This window comes from Crocuta crocuta, unplaced genomic scaffold (assembly GCF_008692635.1).
Source record: "Crocuta crocuta isolate KB4526 unplaced genomic scaffold, BGI_CrCroc_1.0 scaffold190, whole genome shotgun sequence".
Lineage (NCBI taxonomy): Eukaryota > Metazoa > Chordata > Mammalia > Carnivora > Hyaenidae > Crocuta > Crocuta crocuta.
The window spans coordinates 11,508,267-11,524,348 of NW_027527955.1; the positions used below are offsets into that span (position 1 = coordinate 11,508,267).

General features: G+C 37.2%; 1 protein-coding gene across 7 annotated transcripts in view; it reads right to left on the minus strand.

Annotated features, from left to right (window-relative positions):
- FNDC3A (fibronectin type III domain containing 3A) overlaps window positions 1-16,082 on the minus strand; it is a 146,776-nt gene that overhangs the window by 88,414 nt on the left and 42,280 nt on the right. For 6 of the 7 annotated variants that reach the window (XM_077752618.1, XM_077752619.1, XM_077752616.1 and 3 more), the window contains one exon: window positions 8,180-8,255. In XM_077752618.1, coding sequence (XP_077608744.1) covers window positions 8,180-8,255 — 76 coding nt within the window. Of the gene's footprint in view, window positions 1-6,777; window positions 6,828-8,179; window positions 8,256-16,082 lie in introns of those variants that run through there. The other variant, XM_077752620.1, reaches the window with a different exon arrangement.

The following is a 16,082-nucleotide window of genomic DNA, read 5'->3' on the forward strand; positions in this document are numbered from 1 at the left end:
AATCAGAGGTGAAAAAAAAGCCAATTTCTATTATTAAGGAAACCAAACAGAAGGAAGCTAATAATCCTTGAACACTTTAGTTAATGTTTTATGTACCAAGATAAAGACAGCATCGTTGTTCCTGCCCCTATAAGCTTCAGAACGTTAGTGAAAGTTTCTCCCTCAAGTGTTTATTTCATTAGGAATGAGGATTAATTCATTAACTAGTTGGCATCCCGTTCATAGGTCTGCTTTGAGCAATAACCATTCACTAGCTCAACTACTTTATGAAATATGCCCAGGCACAGATATTTAAGGCTCCCAGTCAGTGTACTCATTCCCAGAATTAACTAAAGAGATCTCAGTTTAATTGAGAGGTAATTTTGGAATCAAAGAATCTTTAGTTAGAATACTGGAATTCACCCAATCAAACTTCTTTTCTATGCAAGGATTACTTTCATAATACCACCCAACCCAACGCAGGAGCACATGAGCACCCATACAATGATGGAACTCAAGTGTGACAAAGCAATGATTCCATTTTTATAGAGCCATAATTTTTGGACAGTTCTTCCCTGTCAAAATTTGCTGCCCTGAAACTCTCATCTGTTAGTCTAAAATCTTCCCTCTAAGAATGCTGAGAACAAGGTCTTTAAGTCACAGGTCTCTTCTACAGTAAACATCCTTCAAGTATTTTTATAGTCTTTTATAAGACTAATTTCTTGACTGTATGCTCTTCTGGCTGCCTTCCTGGGTTCAATCTCAGTTTGTCAATACTTCTCTCAAAATGTGTTAAAAGGATACCATCTAACCAGAGTAATATGCTATTTGTTTTGAACTTGCCCCACATTGGGGGAGTTCATGCCCTGCTTCAGGTAAGCATGAGCCCTGCTCCAGGTGAACACAAGCCTCACTTCAGGTGAGCCCCACTCTCCCCTTCCCCCATCCCTCATGGAATTCTCTCTCCCTCTGCCGCTCACTCACTTGTGCCCTTTCTCCTAAAAACAAAACAAAACAAAACGAAACAACCAAAAAAACACCTAAGTTCTAGAAGAACTTGGGTGGCTCGCTCAGTTGAGTGTCTGACTTTTTTTTTAAGTTTATTTATTTATTTTGAGGGAGAAAGAGAGAGAGAACATGAGCAGGGGAGGGCCAGAGAGAGAGGGAGAGAGAAAGAGAGGATCCCAAGCAGGCTATGTGCTGGTAGTGTGGAGCTTAAACCCATGAACTGTGACTTGAGCTGAAATCAAGAGTCAGACACTTGGGGGGCATCTTGGGTGGCTCAGTCAGTAAAGCATCCAACTTTTGGTTTTGGTTCAGGTCATAGTCTCACAGGTTCCTGAGTTTGAGCTCTGCACTGGGCTCTACAATGACAGTGCTCCCCAGCTCACACACATACATACACTCTCTCTCTCTCAAAATAAATAAGCTTAAAATTTTTTTAAAAAAATAAACAAGTTCTATTCATAATGTTAAGTCCTCCTTCCTTGCACTGTAGTGGATACTGTCATTTGTTTTGGTGCATAGAATCTGAAACCCCTTTGTAGGTTGAAGGAGTCACTGTGGTGCAAGGTGAAGACCACTGGTCCTATGGGTGCTGATAACCTAGAAGGCAGTGGTGGGTAGCACAAGATTCCTATTGCAGAAGTGGCATCTGTGCTACAAGCAAGTAATACTGAGTTCTTAGTGAAAAAGGGCACTGTTAGCACTGATGAGGACTTCCTAATCAGACCAGGTTCATAAGATGGTTTTGGGGCATTGTTCCTGAAGCTAAGCCTTGAGCCTTGAGTCTGGTTCTCTAGTCCTCCCAAAAATTCCACGTGACACAGAATATTTTCTTGGGGCATCTGGGTGGCTCAGTCAGTTAAGTGTCCGACTCTTGACTTTGGTTCAGGTCATGATCTGAAGTTTGTGAGATCGAGTCCCAAGTATGGCTCTGCGCTGACAGCACAGAGCCTGCTGGAATTCTTTCTTTCCCTTTCTCCCTGTCCCTCTCCCAACTCATATGTGCACACCTCCCCCAATAAACATTTATTACTATTATTTTTTTAATGTTTTATTTATTTCTGAGAGAGACAGAGAGAGAGAGAGAGAGAGCGCGCGCGCGTGTGACCAGGGGAGGGTCAGAGAGAGGGAGACACAGAATCTGAAACAGGCTCCAGGCTCTGAGCTCACTGTCAGCACAGAGCCCGATGCGGGGCTTGAGCCCACGAACCGTGAGATCATGACCTGAGCCGAAGTCGGACGCAGGCTCCCGCAAAATAAATATTTAAAAAAAGAGTATCAATTTCTTAATCATTCTCATAAAATATGAAATATTAAATTTTGCCCAAAAAATTGCATGTCTAGCTGGTACAAAGAACTTTCTTCCCTAACCATTTGAAAGGAAAATGTTGACATGATGGCCCATCACCTATGGAATACTTTAGTATGCATTTCCTATAAGTAGGGACATTGTCTGATATAAAACACACCCTCAAAACCAGGAAATTAACACTGATACCTCATAACTATCTGTTATGGGCTGAATTCTGTTTCCTAAAAAAGATATGCTTCAGTATCAGTACCTCAGAATGCAACTGGGGTCAGTATAAATAAAATTGGTTAAGTTGAGGTCATGTTGGAGTAGAATGGGACCCCAACTTTATTTGGGAATGGGGTCATTGCGAATAAAACTGGTTAAGATAAGGTCGTCTTGGAGTAGAATGGGACCCTAATCCAATTCCTTATTAAGAAGACAGCCATGTGAAGACACAGAGACACAGGGAGAATGCCATGTGAAGATGGAAAGATTAAAATAATGCCTTTACAAGCCAAGAAATCCCAAGGATTGCTGTCCATCACCACCAAGAAGGAAAGAGGCATGAATTCTCCCTCAAAAGGAATCAATTCTGCTGATGTCTTGATCTTCGGCTTCTAGCCTCTAGAACTATGGGACACTAAATTTCTGTTGTTTTAAGTCACTGTGCTACTTTGTTACGGCAGACCTAAGAAACTAATAACCCATCTAATTTTCAAATCCCATTCAAGATTCACCAATTGTCCTAATAATGTGCTTCCTAATAATGAGTTCAGAATCACAAGATGTATTTACTTGGCATGCCCCTTTAGTCTATCAGTTTGAACAGTTTCTCAGTCTTGCCTGGACTTTCATAATCTTCACCTTTGAAGATTAAGGGTTAGTTATTTTATAGAATGTCTCTTGATTTGGGTTTGTCTATTATTTCCTTGTGTTTAGATTCAGATTATGCATTTGTGGCAGAAATATCCCAGAAGAGGCATCATGTTCCTCTTAATTCATTATTAAGTAGCACACAATTTTGATTTCTGCCATTACTAAAGACATAGAATTTCATTACTTAAGATGGTGTCTGCCAGGCTTCCTCACTGTAAAGTGACTATATATACTATATGATATATATCGTATATATATGTATATGATATATATGTATACATAATATATGTGTGTGTATACATATATATATATAGAGAGAGAGAGATGTATATATCTATATCTATCTATCTCCTTCAAGTGGGTCACTATGTCCTTTTGACATGTCTCCATCCATTCTGTGATCTTCCTTCTTTCTGGGGTAACAATATGCTTCACTCTCATCTTGTACTTTTTCTACCCCAGACCCAGAATCAGGAATGTCTGATTTTTCTGATTCAACTGCCACCAGGATTCATTCTAGTTTCCACACCTAAAACTCCTTCTCAGATAGTAAGAAACCCACTTCTTTCATAATTCTCAAATTCTGTAATTTCTCATAAACAGAAATAGAACTCTTTCTTTAATTAGTACCATGTGTATATCAATTGTCCATCTCTGCCACCATTCCTGCCCTGGAAGAAGTTCTCCTAACTCTACTCTGTCTCCCAGCATGTATGGCCTTATCCCGCTCAGGTTATTAACTCCCCACGTTGAGCACACTCCACCCCCTAACAACCCTCTATGTAGGTGTCCTTCTCTCCTTGGCTCCATGTCATCATGTGCAAGCTCTAACAACCTGTGCTGGACTACCCACTCAACTTTTGTGTATATTCTCTTTTTACCACATTTGGGCTCTGATTCCCCACACTAGGCCATTCTACTCCTCAACCCATCATGTGGACTACTTCCTTACTCTGCTTGGGCTCTGGTACACCAGGTTATTCCTCTATGGGGATGCCCTCCTTACCTCACTCAGGCTCTCATTTCCTATGTTAGGCTGTTCCCCATGTGTGGATGGGTGCTTCTTTGGGCTCTGATATCTCCTAACATGCCAGACGGATACCCTCCTCACCATGTTCAGGATCTCATTCTCCTTGCTGGACCCTACCCTCTACCTCCCATATAGACATTTTCCTCATCTCATTTGGGCTCTGACACCTCAAACAAAGTCACCTCCTATCCCACGAATACCCTCACAGTTTGGGATCTGACTCTGCTTGATGAGTACCTCCAATGTATAAACACTTTCACTACCCTGCTGGGGCTCTGACACCCCATGCCAGGCCATCCCTCTGTGGAGGCTCTCCACACTGAGCAGCAGACCATCTATCCTCTGTGTGGACACTTTTTTTTTTTTTTTAACCTGACTTGGGCTTTGACTGTCTACTAAGAACCACCTCCATCATATGAATGGTCTGACTCTACTGGGGCTCCGATAACACACGTCAGGCTACCCTTCCACACAGATGACCTCCTCACTCTGAGCTCTGACTCCCTACATCAGGTTGCCTTCAGATGTAGGTAGCTTTCACCTTATTCGGGCACTGATTCCCTATGCTGGGCTGCTTCACTGTACTGATCACTTCTTTATCCTGCTGAGATTCTTACACCCCACAGCAGGCCTCCCCTTCCTGATGATACTCTCATCAGCCTGCTTAGCCTCTGAGTCCCTATATCAGGACACTTTGCTATGTGAATTCTCTCCTCACTGTGGGTTCTAACTCTCTGCACTAGGCTGTTCTCCTATGTGATGAACTCCTCACCCAACTGAGGCTCTGACACCTCACTCTGGAGCACTGCAGCTCATCTCTGCCACTTGTATCAGTGCAGTACTGCTATAAACTAAATGTATTCCCCCCAAATTCATATGGTGAAATCCTAACCTCAGTGTGATGGTATTACAAAGTAGGGTTGTTGGGAGATGATGAAATCATGAGAGTGGAACCCTGGTAAATGGGATCAGGCACCCTTCTAAATAGGATTAGGCCAAATGTTTATTAATTTACACTGGATTTATCTCAGTTTTTTAGGTTTCAATATAGAGGTTTTCTTTTATTGGTCTAGTGACTGTGAAGAGAAAAGATTTCCCAACTTGATGGCCTTAGAGCTAAGGATCCTATTTTACTCTGAGCTTCATGGCATATAATTTTTCTCCCCTAAGTCTTTCTCTTTGTTATCTGTTGCCTCCGCATCTATTTCTACTCTTACCTTTTACCTAGCTCTAGAAGTAGTACAGAAAGATGTCTGTTACACAACAGAAACTAGTGATAGCAAAGGGGAAGAAAAGGAGGAGATGAGTTCCCAGTCTTTTTTTGTCCTGTCTACTCTTGCTTGGAGGGAGAGCATGCTGGTCTTTAGAAAAACCTCACCCAGTCCCTTGTTCACTATCAGTCTTCCCACCTTCATCCTGTCTTTTAATTTTGAAAAACAAAAACACAGAAAGGGGAGAGCTCTTTACTTTCTTTCTGGCTTCCCTTATTCTATTCTGTGTTTTTAAAAACTCTGCCGGGTAATTTTAAAACAAAGAGTCCACTCTTATAATCTGTCATACAGAGAGGAGTCTCCTTTTTCTACTGAAGCACAGAAATTTATCTGTCTAAAAATACCTTCACATGGTAGTCAGTTCCTACAATTTAAGAGATTATTAATACTACAGTCACATTATAAATTAAATAGGCCTCTGGTCCTGACCAAAGGGGTAACTACCACATAAAAATCAGTTTAATTGTTTTTATAAGGGAGGAGATTCACAAACTATAGTTACAAATTAACTGTTTAAAATAGAAGTTATTTGGGGTGCCTTGGTGGCTCAAATGGTTAAGCATCCAACTCTTGATTTTGGCTCAGGTCATGATCTTATGGTTTGTGAGTTCAAGTGCTGCATCAGGCTCTGTGCTGATAGTGCAGAGCCTGCTTGAAATTCTCTCTCTCTCTCTCTCTCTCTCTTTCTCCTCCCCCACCTCCCCACCCCTCCCCTGCTTGTGCTCTCTGTCTCTCAAAATAAAATAAACATTAAAAAAAATAAAAGATATTTAAAATTCAAAGTCTGGTTATCCAACTGTGAGTAGCAGTTCCTGGATTTTAAATCACACTATAATGATAATCCTCATTTGCAGATGTTTGAAAAGACCATGTTATATTAGTTAAAATGCTTCCATCATAAATAATATTTATTTAAAACAAGTTGAAGAAATGTACAAATAAACCTAAGATATATGCTCTAGTAGAAACTTACATTCCCAGAGTTACTCAGTATAAAAATGGAATTATTTTTATAAAATCCTAATTGGCGGATAAAGACAGGCAAAGTTTATTGTATTTTTTATTTAATTTTACCACTTGAATTGTTTTAAGCATATAACATGTGGACTCATGCTGTGTGTGAAGTTAGCTTAATTGCTACACAGAAGATTTAAATTAACTTAGAGAATTGAAGCCATGTAAGATTTGGATGGCAGGCTAAAACTTTTAATTTTAATTACTGGGCTAATAACTTTTCTGGAAGGAGTAAGGTCTATTTCCTCTTTGATTAAATAGATTAGACTACACAGTAAAGTGGGTGGGTACCATAAATCCTGGTTTACCTGGGACCATCTTGGCTGATAACAATTGTCTTGGAGTAGTTGCTAGGGTCCTCTTTGTTTCTTTTTTTTTTTTTTTTTTTTTTTTATTTTTTTTTTTTTTTTTTTTAATATTTTTATTTATTTCTAGGAGAGAGAGAGACAGCGTGAGCAGGGGAGGGTCAGAGGGAGAGGGAGACACAGAATCTGAAACAGGCTCCAGGCTCTGAGCTGGCAGTCAGCACAGAGCCCGACGCGGGGCTCAAACCCACAACCGCGAGATCATGACCTAAGCGAAAGTCGGACGCTTAACCGACTAAGCCACCCAGGCGCCCCGGGTCCTCTTTCATTCTTAAAAGTATACCAGTTTGGATGATAAAGCATATGGTTATCCTACTTCTAACATCATCTTTTCAAATTAAGCAACAATAGTAGTTAGGTACCCAATATGTGGAAGGCCAAGAACTGAAGGGGATTCAAAGAAATTTAAGAAATGGTATCTGCCCTCAACGTGGTTAGAACTTAATTGGAGAGACTGAATAAATGTATCAAGTTAAACAAAATTTAACAAAATTTAAATGCCTTATAAAATATAACGAGAAGAAATATTATAAGAGTACATAGTTACTTGTCAAATGAATGGCACAATAATTGGTGTTAAGGGTTTCACAGGAGATGGTGGTCACCTTCTAGTAAACAACACCATAGCTTCCACCACCACCACTTACCGAGTGTCAAATGTGTCGACAGAGATTAAATAACATGCAAATTTTCTATATAGCTAGTTGGTTAGCAAAGTTGGGATTTAAACCCACTTTCTCTAATACTAAAGTCAGTGATATTTTTATTACTCTTCTCTTTAAATAGAGTGGTGGTTCTTTTGTATGCCTCCCTGAAACACATGGTAATATCTGGAGACATTTTAGTTTGTCATAAATGTGGTGTGCGGCCGACTGGGTGGCTAGTGACTTTACAAAATTCTTTTAAAGATAAGATCTGAACTCAGTATTGAAGCATTGGTAGGATTTGGATAGGCTAGAGATGGTGAAGATAAGGGCAGATTCTAGATAAGAACAGTACAAAAAGTACAAGACAGGTTCAAGTAGACTGTGAGTAAGCCAACTTAGCAAGATAAAGAGAAACAATACTAAAGGGAAAGGGAAAGCAACACTAGAAAGATGAAATAATCTTTTTAAAAGACTAAGGAACCTGAACTGGGTTCAATGAAGATCTTCGAAAAGAAGATTAATCAAGAAACCAGGGAAAAGAGACTGATTAGGATGCTACTCAATACCATAAGGTATTCAGAGTTTGTGAGCTGGTGTGGTAGTGGTAGTGAGAAACAAAGGAAGAAACCATAAGCATATGCACTCTTATATATTATAAATTTTTGTCATCTCAAATGATAATAAATTGGCATTCTTACCTGTAATGCACTGAAACTGCCCATCTTCTCTTCTTATTGTAAATGCTTCCCCTGGGTTAACTTGTACCAGAATAACCTTAAAATGATGGAAAGAAGTATTAATGAGAACAAAATAATCAAATAATAGAATAATAACAATTAAAATTATGTATAACACAGTATTAAATATTTGCTAGGACAGTAGATATGAGCTATTTAACCTTATGATACTGGGAAGGAAAATAGGATTACATGTTTTACACATTTGCTGAAGTATTCTTTCACTTCTCTGGAGGTCAGAGGTAAGCCAAAAGTGAATAAACAAATACACTGGCACACATTTATTGGAAAGTCAATAAATTTCTTTTTTTAAATTTTACCATTTTTTTATTATTTTTTTTAGCTTTTTATTTATTTTTTTTACAAATAGTTTATTGTCAAGTTGGTTTCCATATAACACCCAGTGCTCATCCCCACAAGTGCCCTCCTCCATGCCCATCTCCCCCCTCCCTTCCCATACCCATCGGAAAGTCAATAAATTTCATTCTGAAACAAAGATGGAGACACAAACCACAGAATACTTGGCTCATCTATCCTTAGTTCATTAGTTGCTACGTATTTCATTTTTTTAAAGGTAAGTGTAAAGTGATAAGCAGAGCTTGAGATGAGCATACTTGACTTAGCAGGACATCTCAAATTATATCTGGGATATGTTAAATTAATCTCACCTTTTTAAGTAATTTTTTTCATTACACAGATTATACACCCTAATTTTATGACATCTGAAAAACAAAACTGGAAAAACAATCTGAAGTTCTTCTATCCTACAATGAACGCTTAACATTTTGATAAACTGAATGTTGTTCCCTATGCATAGGCTTCATTCCCCCCTTACATATACATATAAGAACTCCAATTTGGTACCTTTTTTTTTTAAATATTTTTATTTATTTCTAGGAGAGAGAGAGAGAAGCGTGAGCAGGGGAGGGTCAGAGAGAGAGGGAGACACAGAATCTGAAGCAGGCTCCTGGCTCTGAGCTGGCAGTCAGCACAGAGCCCGACGCGGGGCTTGAACCCACGAACCGTGAGATCATGACCTAAGCGAAAGTCGGACGCTTAACCGACTAAGCCACCCAGGCGCCCCCAATTTGGTACCTTTTTAAAGTTTAATATTTTAAAAAGATTTTTCCATGCTATTAAATACAACTCCTATGACCATGCCATAAACTACTTAACCATTCTCTTAATGTAAGGAATTTGGGTAGCTTTCAATTTTTCCATTATTAAAAAAACAATACTGAAGTGAGCATTTTGGTATGTAGTTTCCCTCCTCTGATCTATTTCCAGTTAATTTTTGTGAATGATGTACAGTAGGGGTCTAGTTTCATTCTTTTACATGTAAACATTCCAATTTTCACAGCACCATTTATTGAAGAGACTGTTTTTTTCTGCATTGAGTATTCTTGGCTCCTTTTTCAAATGTTAGCTGACCATACATGCATAGATTTATTTCTGGGCTTTCAATTCTCTTCCTTTGGTCCTTTCTGTTTTTATGTGAGAACTTCTAGTTAGTATAGCTTTACAATACAACTGGAAATCAGGAAGTGTGATGCCTCCTACTTTATTCTTTTTCAGGATTGCTTTGGATATTCATGAGTCTTTCATGGTTTCATATATATTTTAGGAGAATTTTTTCTACTTCTGTAAAAAAGTCCATTGGAATTTTGATAGGGATTGTATTGAATCTAAAGATGGCTGTAGGTAGTATGGACATTTTAGCAATACTAATTCTTCCAATCCACGAACATGGGATACCTTTCCCTTTATTTGTGTCTTCTTCAATTTCTTTCATCAATGTTTTGAAGTTTTCAGTGTAGAGATCTTTTACCTCCTTGGTTAATATTCAGGCAAAGACTGAAAGACCCTCATTTCAAAGGAGGTAGGTAAGAAAAGTAGGGTAAATGGAAAACACAAAATAAATTGTTAGAAATAATCCAAATATATTAATAAAGTAAATATAAATGGACTAAGTTTGCCTATTAAAAAGAGAAAATAAGTTAGATTTTAAAAATTTAGAGAGAAAATGCCAAACCCACTATTTTGGTGTTCTATTTTAATACTTTTCTCAGTGATTACAGAACAGATAGATGATAATTATCAAGGATATGGAAGACCTTAACAACACCATTAATAATCTTGATTTGATGGCTATGTAAAGAATATGACACCTAACAATCAGAAAATATATATTCTTTTCAAGCACATATGGAATTGAAATGAAAATTATAAGAATGGACTACAGAGAACACCATAAATCAAGTCTCACAAATTTCAAGGAATCAATATCTTATGTCCTCTATGTGTAATAAGTTAGAAATCAGTAATTTAAAAATATATTTGCAAATTTTAAAAAGCTTCAATAATTTGCGGGTTAGGGAAGAAATCATAATGAAAAATAGTAAATAAACAGCAGTGAAATGTAACCAAAACATTATAAGTTAAAACCCTGGAATATAGGCAAAATTGTATTATCAAAAAACATAGGCCTTTAAATTCTTATAACAGAAATGACTGAAAATTATTAAGTGCCCAACTCAGTAAGTGAGAAAAGGCAGAGTTAACTCAAAAAAAGTTTAAAAAAAAGTAAACAAAAATCAGAACAGAAATAATGAATCAGAATAAAAAGAAATGCTAGAGAATGAGAAAACAGCTTTAACAGAAATCAGAGTGAAGGATAACCAAGAGAAAAAAATAAAGCAAGAGGAAAAAGTAGTCAAGTCACCTTTTCTGGACAGGGCATTTTCTTCCCCCAAGGAGATTCTTGAACCTTGGGAGGCTTTATGCAAGTAGATGGCTTTAAAATGCATTTTATAAAATCTAGAAACTTATCTCTCTACATAGGTTTTATTTAGGGGGCTCGCTTCTTATTACTCCATTATCTCAAATGTCACCTTTTCAGAAACCTTCCCTGACCATCAAATTCTAGGGTATGTTTATTTATTTGTTTATTTATTTTGAGAGAGAGAGAGGGAGAGAAAGAGAGACAGAGAGAGAGAAAAAGAGAGATGTTCCCAAGCAGGCCCCGTGCTGCCAGCGCAGGGCCTGACACAAGGCAGAGCCTGACATGGGGCTCAAACTCACGAAATGCAAGATCATGACCTGAGCTGAAACCGAGTCAGACACATAACCAACTGAGCCACTCAGGGGTCCCTAGAATCCTATGTTATTTTATATTCATCTGTACAAATGCAGAACAGTTTTTCATAACCTTATTATAAATAACAGGACAATGTGATAAGGAGAAAGAAGAACTATGCATGATAAACTAGTTATTCTGAGATTAAATATTGCCACAAAACTGTATAATCATAATAGCATAGCTTAACATATATTATCTAATTTAGTGATCACAGATATCTTATAAACAAGTAACTCTCAGAAGTGCGACAGGTGAGGAACTCTGATAAATTATCCATCACTTTGTGGTATATGTCATTGAGGCCTCTATTTGCAAAGGGGTATATTACCAAATTTTACAAAGACAGTATCATAAAATGATTAGTGCTTCATTGGACTGTAACAATGAAATTCTTCAGTATCTTGAAATTTCACAAAAAATAATTATGCTCTTAGGTTTGTACTTATCTCCAATATACTGCTGGCTTCCAATCCTTTACCCCTTTATGAAATCAGTTCAGCCCAGACATTTTCACTATACTCTTTTTTCCCCATTCAGTTTCTTTCACTTCTTACATCCCTAATAACAGGGTTACTGCCATGTTCAAGACACCCGTGACACAATATATCAGCCAGCCAGTTTTCTATCATTCTTTAGTGAAAATGCAGGGAACTTCTAATGCCCGGTTTTAGTTAATAGTGTCAACAGTGGGTGAACAGTTGATAAAAGCAATTATTTGAATGTCCACCAATAGTTCAACTTCTCACATTCTGAAGAGACATGTAGAGCTAGTAAACATTTTAAGTGTATTCTAAACTTAAGCTAAGTACTACTAATATTTACTTCTTAAATAATAAATAGACATATGCTTGAAACATGTTTTGGAGAAGATAATTAACCCAAAGGGCAGATTAGTATTGACAACGACCACAGATAACACTATATTCTTACAAGTAGGCCTATGATGACACATGGAAATATTTATTCAAAAATGTTATGCTAAAACATAACACAAAAAAGATATAATGAAAATGATACTGATTAAAGATCTAAGTATGCCCAGTATATTCATTGATAAAGCATGTAAAAATCTGTAAGAACATAAAAAATTTAATGCTCCCTAAACTCCTTAATAATAAAAAAGATACAATGGCTTAGAGAAGTAGTTATGGAAGACTGATGAAATTTTAAAGGATCAAATATAAAATTATGGGAATATCTGGTGGCTCAGTGGGTTAATGGGCTAACTTTTGATTTTGGATCAGGTCATGATTTCAGTTCGTGGAATCAAGCCCTGAGTCAGGGTCTGCACTGACAGCTCAAAGCCTGCTTGGGATTCTCTCTCCCTCTTTCTCTGCCCCATCCTTGCTCACTCTCTCTCAAAATAAATAAAAAAAATAGTTAGGGAAGGAAATAAGTTTCAACAAAAGCAGAAGAGCAGAAAATACATTTCTGGGGAGAGGAAGGAAAGAGAAGGACAAAGGGGCATAGATCCCAGAGACAGGCAAGTCTGACAGGAATACCCCTAAACAAACCAAGCATAGAGCTTTGGAAAAGTTGGAGCTGAAGGGGACCTGAGATATCATTTAGTCTAATTCAGATTTACTTTTAAAAAGTAAACTAAGAGGTGATCATTAGTATTACTGAAAAAGTTACTTCATTTTATAAAACCATTCAACCAACTATTCTCTTATACAGTAAACTCCCAGTGCATTTACTTAATTTACATCAATTAGCCCCTTAGAGTGAAGCAAATTCAAATGAACATTTATAATAAAAAATATAGAAGTGAGGTACCACCTTGGAATCTGAATAAAAGTGCCAGGACTTATTTATTTATGCTTTGTCTACACAAATAAATTTTATTTAAATGTCAAGAATAATCATTGACTAATGACATCTGCAAATATCCTAAAGGAAAAATAACAGTAAGTGAGCAATATTTTAAAAATACAAACAAGTACATATAAATTATATCTTACTATCTTAATTTTCAACTGTTATAATCGTTGCTAGATATAACTTTTATAATATTATTTTGCATTTCTTTTTTTTCTTAAATGGTTTATTGTCAAGTTGGTTTACATATAACACCAGGTGCTCATCCCAACAAGTGCCCTCCCCATGCCCATCACCCTCCTTCCCCTCTCCTGACTCCCATCAGCCCTCAGTTTGTGCTCAGCATTCAAGAGTCTCTCATGGTTTGTTTCCCTCCCTCTCCCCAACTATTTTTCCCCTTCTTCTCTCCCATGGTCCTCCGTTTAGTTCCTCCTAATCCACCTATATGTGCAAGCATATGGTATCTGTCCTTCTCTGCCTGACTTATTTCACTCAGCATAACACCCTCTAGTTCCATCCATGTTGTTACATTCCATTTCAAAGATAATATAGAACTCCTTCGTCATCTGTTTCAATTTTACTTAACTGCTGTCAGTCTAAGTTCCTTACATGTAAAATGAGAATAAGAAAATATCAATCTTATACCTGCTTCACGGTATTAGATAAAAAGACATATAGTAGGTGAAAGGAAAGACAACTTACAATCACCTTGGGAACTTTTCAAAATACTGTATAGATATTTAGGTCTGTCTCCAAAGGGTAAGGAGTCTGGAATTTTCTCCCTAGTTTGAACCTCAGGGAAATAATCAGTCTTTCTAATGTAATTACTCATAAAATGCTAAGATGTCCATCAGGAAAACCATGGTATTATTTATTACTCAAGAAAGTTACCGTACTTTAAAATCTGAAGGTTTCAGTTAAGGTTGGTGGGGTGCCTGGCTGGCTCAATAGGTAAAACATGTGACTCCTGGTCTCGAGGTCATGAGTACAAGCCCATGTTAAGTGTGGCGCTTACCAAAAACAAAAAAAAGAAAGTAATAAGGTTGGTCCTACTACTCTATAATCTCTAAAGGAAAAAACAGAAAAACTCCTAAGTTGTAAGTTATTTGCTCTGTGTAGTTAACAAAAATTGAAACTTCTGAATTTAGGAAGTATTTTTAAAGTTTATTTCTATAAAACTCTAATAGTTTAAATCGTTTATTTTGAAGAATATATAACTAATAAAAAATGTTTAAGGTTATATTAATTTCTAAAACTGTTCATCTACATTTTCCTAAAAAATAACTTACAAAACCAAATATAATCACTAAAAAAAATAAAGAGAAAAATGTTTACAGATGGAATCAATCTTGCAGATGTAATTTAATTTTCTCCTTTCCACCCCAAAGGACATGCAACTTGCATTCTTCATTATACATTAAGACTCACATTAAGTCAGGTCTGAGAAGAACAAAGTACCTCAGATTTCTCTTTCTGAAACCCAGTAGAGGGTTTAGCAGACAGAGCCAAAAAATCAACCCCCAAATCAAAAACATATATGCATGCTCTTCAATATTTACAAAGTATTGTCTTGGCTATCATCTCAGTTTGTTTAGCTGCCATAACAAAGTTCCATAGACTGGGAGAAGGCTTAAACAGAAATTTGTTCTCTCATAATTCTGGAGGCTAGAAGTTTGAGATCTAGGTGTTGGTATGGTTGGTTTCTTCTGAAGGCTTCCTCCTTGGCTTGCAGACGGCCACATTCCTCCTGTGTTTTCACATGGTCTTCCCCTTTATGTGTCTTTGTCCTAATATCCTCTTAAAGAACACTGGTAAAAAGGAAAATTCTATTGCATTAGGGCCTTCCCTAATGATCTCATTTTAACTTAATTACCGCCTTAGACACCCTACTTCCAAATACAGTCACACTCCAAAGTACTGAGAGTTAGGACTTCAACATATGAATTTCAGGGTGGGAAGAGAAAAACACAATTCAGCACAAATAGCAGCCCTCAGATTGTAGAAAGCACGTGAACAAAATTCTTTGTAGCACCTAATCCTTGTCCTGTTTCTTTTATTCACCTGCTTCTTCATGCTTGCTCAAGGGTGCCAGCTTAATGAGGTTGAGAGTAATAATAAAATGGAAAATCCTTTGGGTCTTGTACCCTTGAATAATAGTTAACATACCTTTAGCAATGTAATTTCCCAATTCATGACTGAACCGCTTTCAAATTAACTCAATATTCACAGGGTTGTTTTGATGACTAAATGAGTTATCATAAGTCAAGTGCTTAAGGCAGTGAATGGTATACAGTAAGCACTACATGTACATGTTGGCTATTGTTACTGTAAGCACCATATGTGTAGCTCTTGGTATTATTATTTTTATCAGTGTAGATCTGTTACTATAAGGATTTGCCCCCAACCTAGAAGAAGCTAATCAAATATATACATAAGAGAGATAATATATCCAGAACACAATGTTTAAGAGATTCCTCCTGAACTGGTCTGGGATAAGCCTGCCTCTGCCTTTCCATGTTTTCTTCTACTTCCCCCTTTACCTTTCTAGTCATCAACCTATTCTATTCCTCTCACTCCAGTGTTCCATGGTCAACAGCTTCATTTTCATTTCCTGGTTTGTAACTTATTTACTATTCTCTAGCATGACAACTGATTCAGACTTGACTTCTCCTAACTAACATTTCCTATACTGAACCTCTGTGCCTGAGGACTTAGTCTATAAACAAAAAATTTCTTCTTCAGGTAATTCTACTCATTCCTTCAAAATGCTGGCATCCTAAAGCAGAGTTACATTATTCTTGTAATAGCGACCACAGTACTTTGCACATCTTCCCAGTATAACACTTAGCACACAACTGTATTCAGTTGTTTATATGCTGTCACCTCCACTACATGAGCCCTTCATAA